This window comes from Acanthochromis polyacanthus, chromosome 7, assembly GCF_021347895.1.
Source record: "Acanthochromis polyacanthus isolate Apoly-LR-REF ecotype Palm Island chromosome 7, KAUST_Apoly_ChrSc, whole genome shotgun sequence".
In the NCBI taxonomy this organism is placed as follows: Eukaryota; Metazoa; Chordata; class Actinopteri; family Pomacentridae; genus Acanthochromis; species Acanthochromis polyacanthus.
In genome coordinates, this window is record NC_067119.1 from 21,739,820 (window position 1) to 21,765,120 (window position 25,301).

At 40.5% G+C, this 25,301-nt stretch overlaps 1 protein-coding gene across 1 annotated transcript; it reads left to right on the top strand.

The window, feature by feature from the left end:
• Positions 1-2,746: 2,746 nt before the first annotated feature.
• Positions 2,747-25,264, top strand: serinc5 (serine incorporator 5). Its single transcript, XM_051950567.1, has 12 exons — positions 2,747-2,952; positions 11,341-11,508; positions 14,624-14,802; positions 16,286-16,368; positions 16,617-16,710; positions 19,037-19,248; positions 19,441-19,533; positions 20,366-20,492; positions 21,369-21,438; positions 21,652-21,688; positions 22,092-22,236; positions 23,428-25,264. Exons 1-12 carry the CDS (start codon positions 2,926-2,928, stop codon positions 23,570-23,572), a joined length of 1,380 nt encoding a protein of 459 aa, XP_051806527.1. The 5' UTR covers positions 2,747-2,925; the 3' UTR covers positions 23,573-25,264.
• Positions 25,265-25,301: the final 37 nt, after the last annotated feature.

The following is a 25,301-nucleotide window of genomic DNA, read 5'->3' on the forward strand; positions in this document are numbered from 1 at the left end:
AATAAAATCCCCTTAATGTATGAGTTAGAGTTTACAAAAAAAATTCAAACATGAAGTGGGTTTTCTGGATCTTGTCAGAGGGAAGTGAAATCGAAACTTTGATCTTCAGAGAGAGGCCGCCCGTGTGATTCATGCCATTTATAAATGGCCACAATACAGTGCTGAGAAGGGACACGATGACGCTGGGAGGCGGCAGTGGGTGACTGAAGTGTGTGTTTGTTGGGTTGACTGGGTCAGATGACAGCTTTGGCAAACAGCAACACAGTCACAGAGAGCTACAGTAGCAGCCTTATCAGCTCAGTCCTTATCAAGGCCACTTCACTGACCCACAAATCCACTGCTGGACTCTCCACATGACTACCCACACGCTGTTACAAACCACCAACACATGAACTTTTCTGGAGAAAGTGAAACTTACTGTCATGTCTTAATCAGCTTGACATGTGACCGTATGGAGAACTGCAGTGGGATGATTTGGACATTAGTAAGACTAAGATATGAGAGAAATACACGAAGCAGGATTTTAGCTAAAGATCTTCATGTCTACATTAAGTATTTGTGTAAATTAAGGTACACTAGATAAAGTCCATTTAATATCATAGTGGTGTTACTCATATGATGATTTAAAAAAAATCTAAAGTCATGTATTTCCGATGAGCTCTTCTGGATAAATGGTTACTTTAAAAACATGTTTTAAAGTTTTATGAAAGGAACCAAATGATTTGGCATCACCACTGTGGTATTCTTTTGGAATATGAGCATAATTTACTTGCATTAACTGCCAGTTATCTGATTGGTTACAGATAATGGATTTATTTAATACAGCTGAAAAAACCATATCATAAATGGATAACTTTAATGACACTGACTGATTTCAAGGATGCTTGAAGATGGAAATAAAAAATTTACCATCCATCTTTAACACTTGGTGATTGACTAAGATTATGAGAGATGCTGATATAATTTAGTTCTGCAGATCTACTCTGTAATAAATATCCAGCTATAAACAATTATTTTAAAGAAAATTACTGTTATTTTGAAGATTTTCTCTGTTTTGTTAAATTACAAATAGTATCTAATAAAATTGCAGAAAATCAGTATTAATTAGCATGTTAACGATAAGAAAACAGGCCAAAACTGTAAATAATTGCACATCAAAAATCTGTATTTTTTGAAACAATTATTCATTTTTAACAACACCTGACTATGAAATTATTCCGTTTTTACCTGATTTAAATCAGGAAAAATATTATTTTACAGACATACACACATTTTCTCTGTTTTGTTAAATTATAGATATCTAGTAAAATCACAGAACAAATGTATTAATTTACATGTTGACTGTAAAAAAAAAAGTACAGACCAAAACCAATGTCTACATCAAAGACCAGTATTTTTTTTATAAATGGTTATTTATTAACTGCATTTAAATCAGCAAAAAATACTGCTATTTTATAGATATTTGCTATTTTTGAAAAAAAAAGTGTTTTAACAAGTGAAAAATGGAAAATAATTTTATAAAACTGTTATTTTACAGATTTTGTTAAATTGCACTGGATAGCAAGTAGAATCACAGAAAAAAAGTATTAATTTATATAACTGTAAAAAAAAATAGGCCAACACTGTATATGATGTCCACATCTTTCTTTTACAATGTTTGACCATAAAAACACACTGTTTTACCCTATTTAAAAATATGAGTATTTTATAGATATTTGCTGTAATTTTCACCATTTTAACAGTTTATAAATGCTACAGTAATCCATGTTTTTTCATATTTTTTTTCAAGCAAACTGCCAGATTTTCAGCTTTTAGATGTAGTTTCATTTTTAAAAATCCTTCTTTTCCCCCCTTGCTTCTTATTTAATATGCTCTGAATATGGATTTTGCATGAGTGAGCTTTCTTTTCTTCTCACTGCTGTGTCAATCTGTGTGATCTGAGGCGCTGTTCAGCTTGCTGTTTCTGAGGGTGGTGACTCGGCAGCAGAGGGTGACTCTTGGTCTTCCTTTCCTGGGGTGGTCCTCATGAGAGCCAGTTTCGTCGTAGTGTTTGGTGGTTTTTGCTACTGCACTTGGGAATACATTCAAAGTTTTTTGCAGCTTTCTGGACTGACTGACCTTCAGTTCTTAAAGTAATGATGGACTGTTGTTTCTCTTTACTTAGCTGATTGGTTCTTGACATAATATGGATTCTAACAGTTGTCAACTGTGTACCAACCTGATTTCTACACAACACAGCTGATGGTCCCAAACTCATTAAGAAGGCAAGAAATTCCACAAATTAACCTTGAAGAGGCACACCTGTGAAGTGAAAACCATTTCAGGTGACTAGTTCATGAAGCTGGTTAAGAGAGCTTCAAGAGTGTGCAAAGCAGTAATCAAAGCAAAGGGTGGTTATTTTGAATAATCTCAAATACATAACATGTTTTAGACTTATTTCACACTTTTCTGTTGACTACATAATTCTATATGTGTTCATTCAAAACAATAAAGTTAAATGTAATGTAATCTAAAACTCACAACAAAAGAATTGATGAGAAAGCAGCCAGATGACCCAGAAATCAGAGAGTTCCCATCACAGAGGCTTTTTAAATGAGACTTTCATAAAATATTGAGTCATCTGGATCTAGCCACCTCTTGATGCTCGGCGTGGCAGAAGCAGGAGAGGCTTTGTTGGGCTTTTTTTTTTTTTTTTGTCGCTGATGTGCGGTGGGAGGAGAGACAGCAGGGAAGAAAGGAGGGGGAGGAGAGAGACAGCGGCGGCCGGGCAGCGGGCAGCAGCAGGCGGGGAAGAGGACGGAGCGGTTTGAGGAGCAGAGGCGCGTTGTTCTCTGAGAGCTGCTGCTGGGTTCATGTGGAAGGAAGAAGAAGAGGACTGAGAAAAACCTCGTCTCACCCTGAAACGGATTGTATTTATCCAACGACATGTGTACTCCGTGCTGTATCTCGCAGGTGAGGAACAATAGCTGGACTTGCCGCTGTTCGTGTTGTTGTTGAATGAAACGTTACAATGAAGCGCGACGCTCTTGTTTACAGTTGGTGCTTATTTCTGTGGATGCTAACGCGAGTCAGCGGTTTTTCTCCATCTTGGGGATTTCTGGCTCCTCTGTCAGCGCCGTTAATTCATTACCAGCGTTTTAAATATTATAATCCGTCAGTGAAGAGGCTAAATAACTTCACTGTAGTAACGAAAAAAGCCGTCGAAAGACAAAGCGAGACGAGGCAGGCAGAGCTAGCTAAAACATCAGCACCGCGAGCTAAGTAAAAGTAACACAACCGAGGGTCTTTAGGAGGCTTTTAATTGAAACGAAAGCACAATGTGGGGCTGACAGGGGCACAAATGTCTTGTCTTTACAATTAGATGAGTGAACAATCATTTCAGTTTCCTTCTATAGTTTCCAGTAATACACATTTACCAACACTTTCCAAGTAAAGTTGGGGGTAATCCGACTTCTTGCCTGTATTTCTGCTGCCAGTCACATAAATACTCATACAAGAGTTGTGGTTTATGTTTGTGGTGTTTAGGTCAGAGAGGGATTTAAATGTAAATCTACAAAAAGGCTCACTTGAGAAATAATCATTATGTATTCTCTAAAAGAATATGGCTGAACAGATCTACTTTTTTTGTTTGTTTCTGAAGTCTTTCTGGGCTGTTTTGGAATTTTTAGATATGCTTTTAAAGCCCAGAAGACACATGTCATGTGGCAATAATACTTTTTGGAGTTTTGTAAATCAATAGTTTCAATTAAAGTATTTTGAATTTGCACACTTCATTAGAACAGAGACGGGATTAGAAATGTACACAATCATATCATCTGTAGCTGACACAATTAAGTAATTAAACACTAACTTACTTTGTCATTCAAGGCATTTTTTTGGCTAAAAATGCAACAAAATATCACTTCCAGTGTCTCAGTTGTGTATATATTTGCTGTTCTTCTTTGTCCTTCATGATGATAAATTGAATTTTAGACTGACTATTGATTGAACACATCAAGAGATCTGAAAACATCGACACAGGCTTTAAAAAGGTTGTGATCTGTATTTTATGAGCGATTAAAGGATTAATCAGTTAATTTGAACTTCAGTTGGTGGTTACGTCATTTCTCAAATACACGAGGGCTCCTGAAGAGCTGTGACGTTGCAGGGTTTCTTTGAGAAGCCAGACAGGTGATTTCTGTGTAACCCAGAGAGGGATTTGTTTCGTGCTGAGTGCCTTTTTTTTGTCAACCAACAGACTGTTTTTGACCACAGGGTCGACACTGCTGAGCTGGTCTGTGCAGGAATTTAATTACACATGCACATCCCTCAATTAAGGGGAGCTCACTTCTATTTCCTGTTCTTTTCACAGACAGGGAGTGATGGAAACGGGGCCGGATTTAAAGAAAATCAAGGCCAAACACAAAGATCAGTTTTGTGTTGCTGTGCTGGTGGTATGCTAATCCCAATCACATTTAGTTTGCCACCATCTCTATTTATGTGTTTACTTGTAATTAACTTATTCTGCCTGTGCATATATGTGCTGCTTGTGAGGTTTAGAGTGGCTCAAAGTGATGTGTGGTCTGTTAATTTCCTCCTTGGCTCGAAGGTGGAAATAAGAGGAGGGTGGGCGTTGTTTGGGTTAGATTGGAAGAGAGGAGCAGGCATGGTGTGGGAGCAGCTAGTGCGTAATTTCTCAGTGGGATCAGGGATGTATGCCATGTTGCGATGGGGTAAGGGCTGGGGGAAAGCTTTAGCTCAATGTTGACTGTTGTCCAAAGCGCTGCAAGCGTTGGCTGTGAGTGTGGGACAGGACTGAAACCATGTGGGGGACTGTAAGCAGCACAGCTATGGTACAGGGACCTTTGGCAGAGTCTTCTAGTCAGGAGGGTACTAGAGATTGTTGTTCTGAAAGCATCCTCTCCGATAAAGTATCTTTGAATGAGACATTGAGCATGTCTGACTCTACACCCTAGCCCCTGTGAATGCTGGGAGTATTTTCATGTTGCACAGCTCTTCACCAGGATACCACGCTTTATCCACCAAGTACTTTTGGCTGTCTTGCTTTCATGTGGGTGGTGAATAATAACAAAAAAATTGGCGAGAAATAAGGATAGATTTGCCATTTATTGTGAATTCTGGGGTATGATTTGTGATTATTGATTCCATAATTGACTTATGTTAAAGGCAATGCTACAAAAGTCCCAGCAGTACTCACACAAACACAGCTTGAATACTTTTTGCGTGGTTCACAGCACGTTTACCGTTTGTAACAGTGGGGGCAGGTGATCTTAAAAACAGCTGCTGATGAGCACTCGCTTGTAAACCTATAGCCCAATTGAATACTGCCGCTAGACATCTGTTGCAGTCCCCTCCAAAATATATTTCTGGGTCAGTGGCATGATTAGAATCACTGGTTGACTGTGTACATGCGAGACAAGTCTGCTATTTTCAACTACCCCTCAGGAATTTAGCTGTGGTCAGCAGCAGCAGCAGGAGTTTGTTTTCCCACAGGGACATCACTGGCCAACTTTCATCTCTTTTGTCTCGCTCCGAACTGTCAAGTAGATGTCTTCCTCAATGTTCCCTTCCCCCATCGCCCCATGTCTCTGTAATTTATTATTTTTCTGTGCAAGGATTGCAGGTGCTGATGTAATTCTGTAAAATCCCAGCCAACTCTTTGTCCAGTTCTGTTTAGTTGTAGTCACATACTGGTAGACGATACAGTTTGGGAAGTGAAACAGGCTCCTAAGTAAACACAACACGACGCTGTATTAGTCTGTACCTGTTGATCTGATACTGCTTTCTATTTTAGCTGTCTTCCTGCTCTTGTTTGGTCTGTTTCCTTTGGTTATTTTTGTGACGGACTTCTTTTGTCTGTGAGGAATTGTGTCATTCCTGCCTCTGTTTTTCGGCTCTTCACTGTACCTCAGTTTGCCTTTTGTTAGTTTTTCTTTCTTTCTTTTCTCTCCACTGAACTAAAGTTTCTCTCTGTTGGTTGTAGCTAGGGGCTATATTTGCCAAGAGAGAAGCAAAGCCTTCCCTTTGTGTATAGGAAACAGAGCAGTGATACATTTTTGCTGTGTGTATACAGCTGCCTAGCTATAAAGACAATAGTGGAGCTGTCAGTCACAGTATGAGGGGAAATGGAGTAGGTCTCTGTGTGGAGCTTGGGCCAAATTAACTTACGTGAGAAAGATCCTGCCTTGTATTCTGTTGTCTTAAAGTTCTTTTTGTTGTCCTTCTTGTCTCTCTTTTTTCATTTTTTTTCCCTCCAGTTCTGGTTTCCTCTGACTGCCTTCAACACAAAGCATTGTTGTAATTTGAGATAAGAGGGTGTGTCTACAGTTTCATCTGAGCCATTTGGTCTGTTGTGATTCATTGTGGTCAACTTTATCCATTATCATTACGCTTTGACAGACAGGGAGTTCCCACATTTTAGACGCAGTCAGCTTCTGTATAGTGTGAATATGAACTGCCTGATGCACTAAAGGGAAGTAGGACAGGAAATGAAGATTAATATTAGATGTAGTGAATGAATAAACACACTGATAGTTTAATTCAATTTGAGGTTTATTTTCCTGCTGAAACCGCCGTTGAACTTGTTGTACCACACTGTGCAGGTCAGGTTGTTTTGACAGTTCGTGGCTCAGTCGTGAGTCATGCCTGTCTGTGCTGTGCTATATTTTTCCATGGCAGGGTGTGTGTATGTGGTCTGTCTATCATTACTAATACACCAAATCTAGATCTCAAATCAGAAGGAAGTTTTTGCTCTTTTCAAGTTTGCGTTACAGCCACTAGAGCAGATACTGTAGTCTGTCGAGTACTGCTGTTCAGACTGTCAAAGGATTGTTCTTCTATGTGCTCTGACCAGTTTTGCCAGCTGATTATGTCCTCACTCCTCAACTTGTGTAAATGTTGACTTGTTAGAGGAGATTCTGTCCTGATTCTTTTTTGCCCTCTCACAGGGATGTGGTGTATGACCTCTTTTTGGGAAGGCCTGTTTGTATTGCGTAAGAAGTTGCATCTCTGCAGCTTTGTGCTCCATAGCTCACCACTGTGGGTTTGACTTCATCTTCGCTTTCCATTTCCTGTTTGTCAAAGTCTCCGGTCCCTTTCATCACTGCAGCTTTGAGGATAAAAGCGGTAAAGAACAGAGAGAAGGGGTGAAACATGGTAATCGTAATCAGTTTTCTGTGAAGTAGCTCACAGTGTAGTCACATAGGCAGCCTTTGGATTGATTACTTGTAGGAGTGCTTAGGATTTGTTGATTAAGCAATAAACTTTAGGTCAGACTCCGAGCTGAACAATCAAAGGTTTTACCAACTAATTCTGTCTGACCACCACATGCTTCAGTTTGAATGGCATTTATGTTCATTTCCTGAGGGTCTTCTCTCTGCTGAATCCTATGTAAGGAGGAGCAATATCGTCTTTCCCCTGACCCCTAGAACAGCTGAAAGGGAGCCGGGCATCAGAGGGTTATTGTCAAAGGGGAAAGGGCAGCTAAAGATAACAAAGACAGGGTGAAAAAGGGGAAATAAGAGGAAAAAACAGAGGAGACAAAGACGATAAGCCTCCAAATGACAGATTTAGGGAGGATGTAGGATAAGATGTGAAGAGAGGGGAAAGTAGCATTAGGATGAGTCAGAAAGAGACGTGTGTGTCTCTTGAGAGCGTAGTGAGGTTTGGTTATGAGTCTGTGCCGAATTTCACTCTGCATAGGTCGCTGAATTCAGTGTTTAATGCAGAATTAGATGCTGCTCTTTGGGATGGATGGCAAGAGCAGCGTGACATGGTTGGGAGGCTGCTGTTGATATTTAAGCAGGGGGGTAAACTGCAAACACGCCAACCACCTGTCAACATGCTGGTGGGGCAGGCGGGCAGTAGGAGAGGGGGTGGATGGCCTATCAAGTGGGTAGGGTCAGCGCTGGTTGCCATGGATACCCTTTTTGTATCTGTGTGTGGTGGAATTCCTAAAGACGTCCCCCTCTGCCACCTCCCGCTCCCTCCATCAGTTCTGCAGAGTTTGCCGTTCGGCCCCCTCGCTGTGTGAAACACCCCCTAACTAATGAAATCTAAACAGCCTCGCGACTTAAATTGTCCCGTTTTTTTCCTAGTTACTTTCAGTCTGGTGGGGTTAATTAATCGCCCATTGAGGAAGACATGTGGGTGCAGCAGAGACAAAGAAAACCGCTTATCCTGTTAAGCTGTGTGTAGTCGAATGGAAACCAGGAGGCGCATGCATGGATTCAAGGCTAAAAGATTGTGAACGTGTGAAAGCAGAAATATTTTCATTTGGTCTCCAAGATCGACCTCTTACGTACACACTGTTTCATGTTGTTGTCAAGTTCTGGTAAATTGTGTCCACATGCTGCTTCCACAAGTATCCATGAATGATATTAACACCCCCCCAGTTGAATCCTAAATGGGGATAAACTCTGATGTAGCAGGAGGTCTTTGTGTTTCCTGCCCTAAACCGGATCTCATGAGGAGGTGGTGGATGTAGTAACGGTGTCGGTAAAGGAACTGCATGCGATGTCGATCTTGACCTATTTTCTCATGCTTGAATAAACTCATGGAGCAGGGAGGGATTCGCTGTTTGTATCAAGGACAGATGCACTCTGTCACAAGGGTTTCAACACAGATTTTCAGATGAAGGATGGGATTTATGTACCCAGCTTTGTTTGTTTGATCCAAGGGAGCAGTTAAGTGTTTTTTTTTTAATAATTGCCATTTCTTTTAACAATCGCAATTTATTACAAATAAAATCCCCCTTCTCTCACGGACCAATGGAGACACAGCAGCATGTTTCTCATCTCTAACAAACAAGATGATTGGAGACACTATTGGATTTGGTTTGACGTAGGACTATCAAAATAACACTATTCAGCTTGCATCATGGAATAGTCACGGGTGTAAGTAACCATTCTTCAGCTGGAGGTAGAAAACAAATAAGTGGGTCATTTAAAGAATAACTGTGGACAGAGAGCTGGGGGAGACAGATCCATGTGGGCAGAGAAGAAGCTTGATCCTAACCATGTGCTTATGCGCCTTGGTGTAATGTTACACATTAGTGGCATCTGGAGCAGAACGCTGCGCATCAGACAATGTTGCACACTGGCTTTGCTACACCAATACACCCTGGCCTGATTAGATACCCTGGCTTAGAGCACACACTCAGAGATAAAGACTAAAGCTACTGTTGAGACTGAATGCCAAATTGAAGAGATCATGTCAGGATGCATCTGGAGGAAAAGAAAATATATTAATCACCAGATTGTCTGTACTGGTGTCCCTTATTTTCAGGATAGATTTGAGCTACAAGGTTAGGGCATTGTTTTGCACACCATTACGCTTGTATTTCTACTCTCATTTCTTGTCTGTTGTTCCAGTATCCTACTTTAAAAATGCATGGAAGATGGTTAATAAAGTGTTGTAGGGAGTGGTTAAATGCTGGTCTACAGTTGTATAGAAACTTACCATAGTCAACATAATGAAATGGCATAATATGTTTGTGCTTTACTCTTTAAGTATAAGCATGGATAACTGCAGTCTGTGGTCAGATGCAGATGTAATTAGACCAACTTTTGTGAGATGTTGAAGTCCTCCAGCTACCAGGACAGCAGTTGTTGGAAAGTCGTTGCTCATTTCTCCATCACTTTCTATCTCTCACCTGATGCTGTAAGTACTTTAGGCCAGATTTCCCCGTAGCTCAAAAGTAACTCAACCATGGTCAGACGAGCCTTGACATGTAATCCACATGAGTATCTTTCCCTTTTTACCTCTAAAGTCTGTGTTGCATTCCACGACGGGCGGGATTAGGTTGGTATACAGACAAAATGGGGCAACCCTGCAGCGGCTACACCTCAACTGTTGCCCACATCAGTTTTACCTCTAACCACAGCAGTGTGTGTTCTTCAGGGTGAAGGGTAGGAGGCTTACACAAGCAGGGTGGGGTGGCTACAGAAAGACCTTGTACTGTATAATTATAGAGCCTCCTCTTTCCTAAATAGAACACAGGGCCTGTCTTTATGCTACTGTCCTCCTCCTATATGACAGCCCATCAGGAGAAACAGAGCAGGCCTCTGTGTGTTACTGTGTGTGTGTGTTTTCAGACAAGAGACTGTCTGTGCTGACCAAAAGTTGCTTCTGTGAACAAGAGGGAGGGAGTTGTCGCTCATGATAGAAACCATGAATGAGCAAAGACGCAGTCGGGGGTCTTTTATTGCAAGTTTTACACTGTTCAATAAGTTGCCATGATTTTGGATTGCAGCAAACCGAAGAAACTGTTTTGAGGCATGGAAAGATGAACGTGTATCAGCAGTGCTGCACGTAACGGTTTTCCAAAGCGGTGTTAAGCTTTGACCTGTCTTAAAAAAATATCTCAGATCCTGTTTCTTAAGTGCTAAAGCATGAGAAGCTTTTTACTGTAATGCATGTTGCCTTTATGGGGATGTCCATGTTGCAGCTTTGAAGAAACTCAACGCAACAGAAACTAATCTGTACAAACAGGGGAAACTTGGCGTGAAACAGTGAACTTGAAACAGCTCCTGTCTCTTAGATCTTGTCAGTGAAACTGAAATTGTAGCCCTGAATTAATAAAGAGCATGCAGTATATCTCATGGAAAACCCTTCTGACACAACCTTGAAGTGTAGTTTATTGATTTTAGGCTCCTGAGGTTTAACCAGTAAATTTTAGTACTGCTGTGTACATATTGCATTTTTGTCTGTCTTGAAGAGTGATAAATCTTCTAATTCTTCTGAGGTGTCTCCCTTTTTGCCTTGTAAGGTTTTTTTTTATGTTGTTTTCTCTTTGCCTTATTTGCATATAAACCCTTCAGAGTAAATTGGTTTGGTGTTCAGATTGTCATTTTGACTTTTATCATTAAAATTGACATGACTTCTATAAATGTATCAAAAATGTGCGTTACCTTCAATGTGTGGGTGTCTTGCCTCCCAGGCTGTAGATCAGGTGAGCTGTCAAGCGTCCTGTCTCTTCTTGTCTTCATTTTTTTGTTGAATATGTGATTTTATTTTCTGTGTTTGGTCCCCTGCTCTATTTCTTTTGATTTAATACAGTTTTGTTTTAATTGTGTTTGCTTATATGCTGCACATTGGTGATTTCTGAGGAATACTTTTCTACTTTGTTTCCTTTCTTCCAAGAAGCTTCAGACTATTTAGCTGACCAGAAAGGCTGTAATATGAGCACATAAACCCTGGTCCTCCATTATCTTAGTTTCCCTAAATACATGATGTCTGTATCAGATGGTGTGGAAAGTTGTGAAACTGGAATGGTAAAGTTTTTCCCATCTCTCTCTCTCCCTCTCCCTCTCTCTCTCTTCCATTGTTGTCTTTGTGCAGCTGGCGTGCTGTTGCGGCTCAGCGGCCTGTTCATGCTGCTGTAACTGCTGCCCGAAGATCAAACAATCCACGGGGACCCGAATCATGTACGCCTTCTACTTCCTGTTGGTCACCGTCATCTGTGTCATTATGATGTCCCCCAAAGTGGACGAGGAGCTGAGAGACAAAGTGAGTACATAAATCAGACGCTGTAACGTACAACTCCTTCAAACCACATTCACACACACACACTGAATGGAGTACACTGTGCTATATGAAGAGTTTCCCTAAGATAAGTTATAAATGACGCAAATACATTTGAAATACTTTTTCTTTGCAAGATTCTGGATAACGTCAACTAAATCAGGAGATAAAAGATAACTGAAAGATTTTAATTCTGTATGGTAAGAAAGAAGATGGAGAGGAAATGTGGGCACACAAAGAAAAGTAAAGCTCTCATCTGCGCACCAAAACAGTTTCACTCTGAAAGGAGATTGAGTAGAGTGGTTTGGAGACTGTTCGTCCTAAAAGCATCTGTTAAATAAGTGTGTCCGCAGTACAGTGAGTATTTCATGAGTTGTGGTAAGATCTACTAAATAAACGCCTACTGGAGGTTGTGAATGTGGGTAGTGGTCTAGGTTGCAGACTTCTTGGGGTCAAACAGAGTACAGTTGTTGTTTGGTTACGATTTGGGTGTCACCAGCTGAAGTCGAAGTGAAGTGAAGAAGTTAGTGGTGCATAGATACCCCATCCACCGTTTCACCCAGATGTCTTTGTTGTGCAAATAACAGTATTGTTCAGCAGGTGGAATTGATTCATGACAGGTGTTTTTCTTTTTTGAACAGAAAAACATGAACATTTGTGAGCTCTTTGAATTAACCAAAAAAAAGCGATTGTTTAGTAATACAGATTTAGGCCCACTTTCTGACTGTTGAGGCTGAAAAAAATGTGTCATTATTCACAAAGAAGTTATACTTGTATTGCATTGTCTTTGTGAGTTTATGCCTTTTTTAATTTTTATCTGTATTTCTAGCTTTAAAGTCTTAATTCTGTCACTGTGTGGCCCAGTTTGCTGAGTAGAAGAGTGAGGATCAGTTCAGAGGCTGGAGTAACCAAGCCAACAGTAACCTCAATGTACTGTGACCTTCAACACTGTTTGGCTTCCTGTTAGGTCTGTACACTCTCCCCTGGCTTAGATTCACAGAAGTTACACCATGTACCTAAAATGAGGTCTGACTGTCAATAGGTAGTCGAGTAACACAGGCATGGAGCGCAACTGAAAGGAAAGTGAGCGAATTTTCTGCTTACAGACTGGCCACATACGTTTTGAAATGGGTATTTTCAGGTGTGCCAACTCTTGTGGCCTGCTTGTGCTATAAACAGAATAAAATTTGAGAGAATTTACGAGTATTTCCTTGCCAGTGCTAACTGGCAGAATTAAACATTTATAGCATTGCTACGGGCAAAACGGACACCACACCTTTTCAACAGGAGATCCCATGTGTATCTGCATAGTAGTAAGGCAAGAGATGAGAAGGCAGGAGTTCAACCTTGTCGATCTTTGTTACAACCACCCACCTAGCCTTTCAAGTTAGGAGAAGATGCATTCAGGCTGCTGCTCTCCCTTTTGATCTTTACAGCTTTCATGTTGTTTTTTTTTTCTCAAGGTTACCTCTTTGAGTCAGCCACATGTAAGATTACTTCCTGTTTTGTTTTTGTTTTTTTTCCTGAGGAGTTCATATTATACAGGAATGCTATGTTGATTGCTGTAATCTACTACAATAGATTTATCTTTGTCATCTGGTTCAGTCAAACTATAGTAGTAGTGTGGCACAAGGTCTCCGATGATGTCCTGATACTCAACCTCCTTATCCTTTTCTATGCATTTACAGTGGTAAGTGAATATGAGGTTTGGAAAGTGATGTACTTCTTCCAGAGTGCCATGCAGTACAATGCGTCTCAACATCATTTTCAGTGTAAACAGGAAATAGCCTTGTTTCTGTATCGAAAGAGCACCTTCTGCTGACGGTGTTACCATGGCAATGACAAAGCTTCCTCAACTGACACTGCTATTTGAAGATGATATTTTTCCGGCAATCTTCGTCTGCTGTTTTTTTTTTTTTTCCTTTTTCTTCTTTCTCTGCCAGTGTCTACAGAGTACAGCGTTAAAGCGACTCCCTACTGTGTGTCTCCTTGTGGGAAGAGAGCCCTGTAAAAGACCCATCCAGGCACAAAATGGCCTCTGATAGCCCCACACAAAGCCTGCTGAGTTACACACACATGCATCCACACACTGTCAGTCACACACTGAGCACAGTGGGAAGTCCTAGCTAAGAGAGCAGCCATTGTGCGTACGAGAGCGCTGATCTTTTCTCAAGAGATTTACAGCAGTCTCAAACAGCCGGCCCCTTTGCCTCTTAATCGCAACACCATGGACATGCTAATATGGTCCTCAACATGAGACAAAGGCTCCAAAACTGGGCTTTTTGCTTTATGTTGTGATCTGGCTCTAGACCGTGGTACACACTGAGGTGATGACAGCTCAATCTTCGGGCGTTTCACCCACGGTACAACTTTTATGGACCAAAGTTCTCTGACAGTAATTAGTAAAGCCAAGTGTAACCATTTATATATCTCAAAATAAAGCTTCAGCTCTCCTAGAACAGTTACTTTTGTTTAAAATCATCTTTTGTACTTGACTTGGCAGACATTTGTACAGTTGAGAGGCAGATATTTGAGTCCCCATTCTGTGGTTATCAAATGCAAAGGCTGTCTCTTCTGTTGGCACTCAGCCACTGAAGCACAATTTTCATTTGAAGGCCACAACAAGGTCTTTATCTCTGTTATTCACTCCAGTTGTGCCCTCCTCTTTTAATGCAGCCCGCTGTGATTCAAAATGGGTTTTTTTTTAGGAGTTTTATGTCAGGAGGGATTTTCCGGTATTTCTCTCTTGTTCATGCCGTCTCTGCTTTTCCTTCGTCCCATTTCCTCTGACTTGGTGACAAAAGGCGGTTAATTTATTCATCTGTGTCTTTTGTTTGTGTACACTGACAGTTGGTTGTAAGGCCCCTCTAACAGGCTGTAGAGAACGAAGGATGAAAGAGGGCTCCGTGGAAAGAAAGAGGGGTTGTTGTTGCTGCCTGTTCTCTCTTTCTGCTCCTTTAGAGGCGTGACGCTCAGAATAGACACTATTGGGCCCTTTCACTGAGGCCGCGCACTAGACAAACATGAGCAGAGATGGGGCTCTTTTCAACGCCGTAATGATCTAATCCAAGTCATTTGGGTTTATGATTTTCCCAATCAGATTCCCTTCTACAGCCAATTGTGTGAGAAGATGAACGCAGGAGAGAACTGCAAGACTCTGGCTGGTTACTCGGCTGTCTACAAGATGTGCTTTGGGATGGCCTGCTTCTTCCTCCTCTTCTCCATCTTCACCATAAGAGTCAACAACAGCCAGGGCTGCAGGGCGGCCATACATAACGGGTAAGGAGAATTTCCTCCATTCCTGTTTCGCCCTGTCAGGTAAACAATTGACCATCATCTATAATATTTAGCAGAAACACTGAGCCTAGGTACTTATCTGTTAGGGCATACAAAAGTCAGTTTGCATTCAAACACTGGAGAAAAGGGAAGTACATATCAAACAACTAGATTTTCTTTAATGGCAATGCAAACGGACTTTGCAAATTAGCTCTGGCTATAAATGTTATAGTGTTATACATGTTTATTGTATACACTGGTCCCTATTAAATAAACTATAAATAAATAATAAATAATGTTAGTTAGGCCTGTTCAATATCTTAGAGTAGTATTTTTACCAATAAGGCTTTCAAACCACTTCATGCTGTTAGTGAGCATCTCTTTTCCAGGCCTCAGTCAACATGACAGATTGTTTCTGAACACTTCACTGAACTCCTAGGAGTATGGGAAAAAAAAAAAAATATCAACATCCCCTAAGTTGACTGCCAGATCATATTATGCTGAAATATTTTTGGATTGTTATACTACATAGTCAGCACTGACACGTGTGTTTTCTCTATCTTTCTTTCTTATACTATCAAAAAATTCTATATAAATACTATTGTACAGTATTTGTTTATATTAGGCTACATCCAAGCACGGGAAATTTTGGTCGACTGAAGTTGTACATAATCTTGAAATAATCAGTTGGTTTTGCATGGAAGAAAAAAGTGTCTGCATGTTGTGATAAGTCAAGTCAGCTGCAGTGCACTGTGTGCACTACACATTCTGGCTTTATTAGCGTGAATGAATTACATATGAGTATAAAAAAATTAGTATTTGCAGCATATTAAACCACTATCCAAAAATATGCTGAGGTTAACTGATTATCCTAAATTTGGCCGTAGGTGTGAGTGTGATTGTTTGTCCTGCTTTAAGTTTGGGCCGTTGTAAAGGGCTATAGAAATAAACTTTGACTGATTGATTGAAATCATTTTAACCTCGTTATATTATTTATACTTAAATGATAAAAACGGGCTGAAAGCAAACTAGCGTACGGTACAGTTAATCATAGTCATACAATTTCTGGAAATGGAACTAAATCGACTTTTGATCTCAGCACAAGAAATATTGAAGAATATAACATAGAGAAGTTCACCTGCTGTTTTTGACAATATGCTTATCAGGATTTGAGCTGTGATATAAAATTTACACTCCAAAGTTGTGACAAGTGGGAGTATGTGCAGCTAGTCCGTTCCTATCTACATGAAATATAATGAGTCAGTCCTAGAAGTCCTTTGATGTAGCACTTTTCTGTTTATTAAAGTAACAACAGCAAATGTCCGACCAATGATAATTTGGTTGGATTAAAGCATATTCAACAATTAATCCACCATTCGACTGGGAGACTAAAGTCTTACTGAGGCTTTTCTGTCAGCAGTCATTGTTCTGCATGGTGTTATGCTGATTGCCATTTTTCTAACGTTATCACTGCTTCCAATTTCAGATTCTGGTTGCTGAAGTTCTTAGCGCTGGCAGCCTGCTGCGCTGGTGGCTTCTTCCTTCCTGACGAGGGAACCTTTCTGAAAGGTATAAACACGGCACTTAACTCTAAAGCTACGGCATTATAATCTCTTCATTCATTCACATCATTAACATGTGCATCTTAGGGCCACAAAGTTAAAAACTGGTAGTTCTTCTACTGTGGCCCTGAAAGTTTGTCCGTATTTGAACAATAATTTCAACACTATCACACCTTAAGGGTCCTTCGCTTTACTGCAGATTTAAGCTGTTTTGTGCATATCGTGCCATCATTTTAACAATTGCTCTGTTCACAGTGTGGCGCTATGTAGGAGCCACTGGTGGGTTCCTTTTCCTGCTCATCCAACTCATGCTGTTGGTGGAGTTTGCACACAGATGGAACACAAACTGGTGAGAGCACCATGTCTTGTCTCACCGCCTTCATCTTTTTTCCCAGGACCTCATTGACTTACGATGGGGGACATCCTTTAAATGAGATCAGCACAGTGCTTCTCATTTGTTCTTGAAAAGCTACACACGTGGACAAAATTGTTGGTACCCCTCAGTTAAAGAAGGAAAAACCCACAATTCTCACTGAAATCACTTGAAACTCACAAAAGTAACAATAAATAAAAATTTATTGAAAATTAAATAATCAAAAACAGCCATTGGTTTTGAATTGTTGATTAACATAATTATTTAAAAAAACAAACTAATGAAACAGGCCTGGACAAAAATGATGGTACCTCTATAAAAGATTGAAAACTATTTGACCAGAGTGACATGATTAACTCAGGTGTGTCATTTAATTGACATCACAGGTGTTTCCAAACTCATAATCAGTCAGTCTGCCTATTTAAAGGGAGACAAGTAGTCACCCTGCTGTTTGGTGAAAAGGTGTGTACCACACTGAACATGGACAACAGAAAGCGAAGGAGAGAATTGTCCCAGGACATCCGAAAAAAAATTATAGACAAACATCTTAAAGGTAAAGGCTATAAGACCATCTCTAAACAGCTTGAAGTTCCTGTGACAACAGTGGCTCATATTATTCAGAAGTTCAAGACCCACGGGACAGTAGCCAACCTCCCTGGACGTGGCCGCAAGAGGAAAATTGATGACAAATTGAAGAGACGGATCGTTGGAATTGTATCCAAAGAGCCCAGAGCAACCTCCAAAGAAATTAAAGGTGAACTCCAAGGCCAAGGTACATCAGTGTCAGATCGCACCATTCGTCGTTGTTTGAGCCAAAGTGGACTTCATGGGAGACGACCAAGGAGGACACCACTGCTGAAAAAAACTCATAAAAAAGCCAGACTGGAATTTGCAAAAATGCATGTTGACAAGCCACAAAGCTTCTGGGAGAATGTCCTTTGGACAGATGAGACCAAACTGGAGCTTTTTGGTAAGGCACATCAACTCTATGTTCATAGACTCAAAAACCAAGCATACGAAGAAAAGAACACTGTCCCTACGGTGAAACATGGAGGAGGCTCAGTAATGTTTTGGGGCTGCTTTGCTGCATCTGGCACAGGGTGTCTTGAAAGTGTGCAAGGTACGATGAAATCTGAAGACTATCAAGGCATTCTGGAGAGAAATGTGCTGCCTAGTGTCAGAAAGCTTGGTCTCAGTCGCAGGTCATGGGTCTTCCAACAGGACAACCATCCAAAACACACAGCCAAAAACACCCAAGAATGGCTGAGAGAAAAGCGTTGGACTATTCTAAAGTGGCCTTCTATGAGCCCAGATCTGAATCCCATTGAACATATGTGGAAGGAGCTGAAACATGCCATTTGGAGAAGACACCCATCAAACCTGAGACAACTGGAGCTGTTTGCTCATGAGGAGTGGGCCAAAATACCTGTTGACAGCTGCAGAACGCTCATTGACAAATACAGAAATCGTTTAATTGCAGTGATTGCCTCAAAAGGTTGTGCAACAAAATATTAAGTTATGGGTACCATCATTTTTGTCCAGCCCTATTTCATTAGTTTGTTTTTTTAAATAATTATGTTAATCAACAATTCAAAAGTGATGGCTGATTTTGATTATTTAATTTTCAATAAATTTTTATTTATTGTTACTTTTGTGAGTTTCAAGTGATTTCAGTGAGAATTGTGGGTTTTTCCTTCTTTAACTGAGGGGTACCAACAATTTTGTCCACGTGTGTAGGTGGGACATGTTCTCCTGTGGGGTTATTTAAGTGAACAAATCTTGGAAGAAGGAAGTCATGAGACTTCATATATTCTTGGGTGGAGGGCCGGCTTGGAAGGTGGCCAGTTCTCCTCAGATTCACAGGATGAACACTGTGTGGTTTAGGAATTTTCCTTCTCGTACACACACATACTTAGACAGTTTCTGAGAAATGTAATGGTTTGGGGAACCAATGCAGCAAAGTTAAACCTCTCAGTATGCATTGGTATGTGCACTTGGATCCTCTTCACTTAGTAATTTAGTAAAACTTAAATTTCCAGACAGACTAAAATTTATGCAAACGCTATTCAGCAGCCATAAACCTGTCTTCTCTTGTCCTCAGGATGAAGGAGTAACTCTCCAAACATGATGCTTTCTCTCTTTGAGTTTTTCTTTAGGCCCGTTTCTCCCGGGTCAGTTTGCTTTGCCTTTGCCCCCGTTGACTTATCATTTTTGCTTATTTAATTTGCTTTCCCCTTGTTCATGTTGTGTTTTTCCCTTTTTGCTCTCTGTTTTCTCTCTCCCTTTCTTTTTCTGTCTGCAGGAGTTCAGGAGTGAAGTATAATCGTCTGTGGTACGCCGCTCTGGCCTTCGTTACTCTGGTTTTGTTCAGCATTGCAGTGGGAGCGGTGGTTTTCATGGGTCTCTTCTACACCCACCCTGAGGCTTGTTTACTTAACAAGGTTTTCCTGGGCATCAATGGCAGCCTCTGCCTCATCGTGTCCCTGTTGGCCATCTCCCCCTGCATACAGAAACGTAAGGATCAGACTCACACGTGCGTTATCTAATTTGACTGTAATACAAATGAAGATATTTGCATTTGAGTGGTGGTTAGAGGAATGAAAAAAGAACCTCACAAATGGCAACATATGAGACTGTAAACCTACTAAACTCAGTCAGTATACACGCTTGTTTTAAAGTTCTCTATTGACTTTTGTGCCTCTGCAGTACAACCCACATCAGGCCTGCTGCAGCCAGGAGTCATCAGTGTGTACGTCATGTATCTCACCTTCTCAGCCTTCACCAGCAAGCCAAAAGAAAGTGAGTATGAGCAGACACACAGTCTCTACCAGCTTGGATGAACAGGTTTTATTTGTATTGGATCGAACATTTGACATAATCGACAAAAGCTCCTTAAGTGACACAGTTAAGGATGTACAATTGTGCAAATGGGACATTTCTAAATATTAATGTATACAGTCAATAAAATACATGCTTAATAGCAGACATTAAAAGTGGCAACAATCAGCCATGAGTGGAAGGAAGGAACTCCACATGCACGCACTGTGGAGTGGACACCATCAACTTCCAGCCACAAGCAGTTTGTTAGCAGACAGAAATCTTTGCCACAGTACAAAATTCCCGTGATTATTTCTGTAACACATGATGTTTAAATGGAAATATAAAATAAGTTACTAGTTGAAGTGGCCTGTGCTTTTAAAATGTTAGACTATCAGCTGTTTGTGTTGTATTTGTGCAATTACAGAAGAACACTAAAAAATGATGGCTCAAGAGGAGTCTATGCACGAGACTAAAAACTTAAACTAAAACAGGCTTTTTAAGATCAGGCATTAGTATAGATAGGCTAAAAGGCCAGAAAGCTTAAGTTGTGATTCTAAAAATAAATTAAACTGTCAAGATTGAGTAATTCATATTATGAATATTCATTAGTAAGATTTAGTGTCGGCACATACCTTCTATGTTGTACTTAACTGCACTACATAGTCACAAGAGGGTGTTGCTTTTCTACTTGCTGCATGTTGCACTGTGCCAAAATACACACAGCATCTTTCGTAATATCCCTACTCCTTGTAATACTCCCCCTTGTTTTTTTCCCCTCATCCATCTGCGTCTGCACATTCTTTCTGTCTAGTGTTGGAGAAAGATGGCGTGAACACAACTGTATGTGTGTTTCCTTTCAACTCCGGGTTGGAAAGCGACAAGAAGATTGTCACCACTATGGGAACCATTATCCTATTTGGCTGCGTCCTTTACTCTTGGTAAGGCGCACACACACACACACACACACACACACACACTCTCTAACCTTACCCATCACAACTGAATGCCTAATCCCAACCTTAATCGAACCTTAAAAGCCTCGACCCTCAAACAGCCCCTCATAGTTGTGAGGAACAGAAATGTCCTCACAATGCAGAAATGCTGTGATTGCAACATAGTTTCAAGCAAAACATTTTTACACGAAGACAGAAGGAATGCACACAGACACACACACAAACGTTTGTATTACTGTGTATTTAAGAATATTCATTAACATAATGCATTCCCAGAGCCCCTTTAGCCAGTTCTTGATCACCACACCGAAACGTCCAACCACAATACTTATTCCAACCTAAACCTCATTCCAACATGGATCCTAAAACCAAATGGCCTTTGATGGTGAGTCATAAAGCGAGGACTGCTCAAAATGTCCCAAAATGATCTCACTCCCAAAAACACACACACTCATGCTTCTTATGCAAATCAGGTTTTCCTGTAATATATCTTTATTTAATGTTTTTCATGCCAGTTAGCAGCGGATCTGTTGTAGGCAGCCGGGTGAAATAAAATGCGTTTCATGGCAGGCTTTAGCGACACAGACGAGGTAGTTTGGATTGGCTGTGACTCTGAGGAGGCGGTGTGTGATTGGCTGAGGCTGAGCGAAGGCTGTGAGAGACAAGAACTATGGTTTTCTGCTTTTGTTCACATGTGTTTTCCATCAAGTGGAGGCATCCTGTCTCTTGTGGTCGCTCCCTGAAGATGAGGAAATTAGACTCTGCAGCAATCCAAAACTGTAAATTATTAGGGGGGGAAAAACTGTGATGGTTTTCTAACCTTTCCCTTTGTTTCTTTCTCTTTCTCATCCCTCCGTCTAGTTTGACATCCACCACTAGGCGAAGCTCTGCAGCGCTCAGAGTGTGTAGAAACAGTGAGCCAGAGACTGAGGTAAACAGCAAAATATTCAGAGTGTGGGTTAATGAAATATGCAGACTGGTTAAACACGTTTCCAGAACTCAAAAGTGCCGTTTGCCAGACACTCCTGATTAGACCGAGTAGATTAGACCCATGAGACAGAGTGTGTGTGCGTCTGTTTGTGTGTGCTCTTCAGGTACTTCATTCCAGCTCAGTGGTGACCTGTATGTTTTCTTTACTTTACAGAGAGCTCGCTGCTGTTTCTGCTTCGGAGATGACACAGGTGAGGAAAATCAAATAGTTTGCCCCACAACAACACCTTATTTTCTCTGTCCAAACCCTCCCTCCAGCCAGGGTATATGCATATGTCCTCGGCCGTGGTGTTTGCACGGGGGGGGGATAGCTTATTGCTATTCCTCAGCCAGACAAGGGATGGTGAGAAAGTATTGGTCAGCAAACACAGATGATGTCACTGTTACTAGGAGGTTAGTATGACACAGGAAAGCAAGAGCAAGGCAAAGTGAAACTGTGGGTAGGCTCACACTGCCACCTGCTGGAAATATATTAGTTATATATTAGAAATCATAACCATCAGAGAAATATCACCACTTGTTTGTCATTCTCTTCACACCTTTCTACACATTAGATGTGTTACCGACCCTCATGACTTGATGTGTGCTTTTCAGAGGACTACGATGAGGAGAAGACTGGTTCAGGACAGAACGTGGTGTATGACGAGAGAGAGGGAACAATCTATAGCTACTCCTACTTCCACTTTGTCTTCTTCCTGGGCTCCCTTTATGTCATGATGACCGTCACCAACTGGTTTCAGTAAGTGTCACAGTGACCCGAGAGTCTGACACACTGCACCTTATGGTGAAAATCAATTTTTATTGTGTTTTGTGGTTGTTCTAAAGTTTAAAGGTGTAAAGTACATGCTGTTCACATAGAACTACTCCGCCAAGGAATGCGGCAGAGTTATGTGACGATCAGTGTACGTTTGTCCGTCTGTTTCTGTCTTTCTGCGTGCAGCATTACTCAAAAACAGACTAACAGATTTGGATGAAAGTTTCAGTGAAGGTCAGAAGTGACACAAAGACCAAGTGATTAGATTTTGGCCGGGATGTGGCTTACAGTCTGGATCCACGGCTCTCTTAAAGATTTTTGTGTCATTGTGAGATAGCGGCACAGCGTCACTGTAACTATGACAACGATTGAACACTACTTGAGTTGCCTGCTGATGATCACATGATTGCAAGCCTACCACTGTGGACTTGGCGGAGTACTGCGCTCTGTGCTTTTCTTGCTATGTTTTCTTCTCACTCCTCAGAACCACCCATTTAGAAGAGCCCTAAAACCAGGAGTTATACAGTCCTAGTAAAATGAATCGTTTAATTGAACTGTTACATTACATTTTACATTTGTTTGAGCTGAAAAAATGGAAAAACCCACTGTGGAGAAGTGAGATTTTGATTAATTTGCTGAAAATGAGTGTGTGGGACCTTTAAGAAAGCACATAGATAAAACACAATCATATCAAGAAATCTTCACAAATTTGAAAAATTTTTTGGAGCATTTACAAAAATGCTGCAAAATGGCAGAATACAGAGAACACAGTTAATGAGAATCACTGCCAGGTTAGCAGCATATATCTGCAAAAATATGTAAATAATCCAACCAGAATGTTTAAACAGATTTTTTAAAAACTAATTTCCTCTCATTTTCCAGCACCACTGAGACTCATTTCTGTTGCAGCCTGTGCTCATTATTTGGCTATATTTTCTGTATTTGCTACACATCTGTCTTTAATTGCACTTTCTCTCTGCTCTGGATCTTTTTGTAAATGCTGCCAACGCATGTTGTCAAATTTGTTTGTCTGTGCTTCAAAGCATTGAGCACTCAGGTTTTTTTACCCTGCACGTTTTCAGTATTGTTTTAGTAGAGTTAAACCTTCACTGAGGTTATAATGATAAGTCTGTTCTATTGTGGGCTTATTCCTCTAACTGTGCGCATGTTTTGTAGTTACGATGGCCATGAGATTGAGAAGCTGTTGGAGGGGAGCTGGTCAGTGTTCTGGATCAAGATGGCCTCCTGCTGGGTCTGTCTCATCCTCTACATGTGGACCCTGTTCGCCCCCATGGTCTGCCCAAAGCGCTTTGAGGCCTAGGTCACAGATCGCTACACGAGGGTCACACTACTCTGATTCTCTGGATGTGGCCGAGTAGAAGCTCCGATGCAAGGCCAAGGGACCACCACACACCCTCTTTTACCTTGAAACACAACCCTACACTACCCTCAGCGTTTCAAATGGAGGATTATCTGTTGCCTTTTGTTTTATATGCTAGTCTTTATTTGACTTTGTTTTCCAATGTTAAGCTGTTAATACCTTGATGGTAATTGTTTTCTTTGTTTTTTTTACTACCACTGACTCTTGGAGTTTTGTATTAATTACAGGTTTGAAATTAGACAAAAAATCATGAGAGTTGAATTATGTCGGGAAACATTCAGCTCCTATGGATTCGATGAAAATGTCAGACTTGGAGGTCTATTTTTTTTGTATGTGTTTCTGTACGTATTTTTCTTGTATTCTCGCTTTTACCCTTAGCCAGGCATTTCAGCTCTGTACAGTCGGACCATAAAGTTGTAGCAAAGTTTTGGGACAAATTTATTTCATGCTAGAGACGTTACAGAAGAAATTGTATTTATTTAAATGTTTTAAAGAATCAAAGAAGGAATGTGTTGTGAGCTGAATTACATTTGTCCTTGACTCTGTTTAAAAACTCATCTCTCAGGCTCACGTTGAGGCTGTATATGTTGATGCTTTGTTAATTTGTGCCCTTTTGTAGGAGTTTTCTATGCAACAGAACAAGCTCTTTTCAATATTAGACGCCCAGTGTTGTGAAGTTTCCACTTAGATCAGAAGGATGCTTAAGGTTTTATTAATGTCGGTGCTCCCTTTGAGCCAAATCTTTTCTTAGGAAAAATCATGTCATTTATACACTTCCAGTCATCGTTGTTGTACCCGGCAGCGCTCTTCAAATCAACCTGCCTTACGTAAGAGTGACGTTGGTATTGCCGCCTCTCTGGAAGAGCCGCAGTGACGCAGATGAGGAACATTTGCCAAAGGTAGACGTCAGAAAACCAGAAACTGCTCAGATTGTTACAGAGAGAAACAGAACTGAGAGCATTATGTATTTGCATGCACACACAGACACTTAAACCAGCTATTTTCTGTACAGTTTTAAATGCTTTTTGCCTTGTCTTTGTTACATGCGTCAGCACATCATGGTGATCAGAATAAAGTAGCATGACTGCTTCTAATAGTGAGTTTATCAACACTGGATGTTGAGTTTACCGCAAATAAAAATTTACACCTTGACATAAGGTTACCTGTTTGTCTGTGTAACATTTTATGTATTGTACAAAAATACAATATATTCTATATTGCTCAAGCAAGACATTTTGTTTCTCATTCCATCACTGTTTTTCTTTTGTCTAATTATATTCCTAACATGTTTTATAATAACTTATGTGTACATTTTGGCTAAAGCTTTGTGAATCCCTGTGGAAATTTATATTAGAAATGTGCTTCATATACTTGCAAAAGCTGTCATGTGAATTCATCTTTTTGGAAGCATTTCTGCGTTCTACTGATTGGTATGAATGCAGATATTTAATGGTGCTCCGCAGCTTCAATGTCAAGAAAAGAAAAAAAAAAAAAAAGAGAAAATCTGATAGCAGGACCCACTGTGAAGGCTGTATACTACCAGAAACACTTTTTGACCAAGTTTTGTTTGAAATACAATGATGTAGGTGCCATGCAGTTCCAACTCTTTCATTAAACATCCTTTGAACTCCATGTGGTGTCTTTATTTGCAAATATACGGTAATTCTCC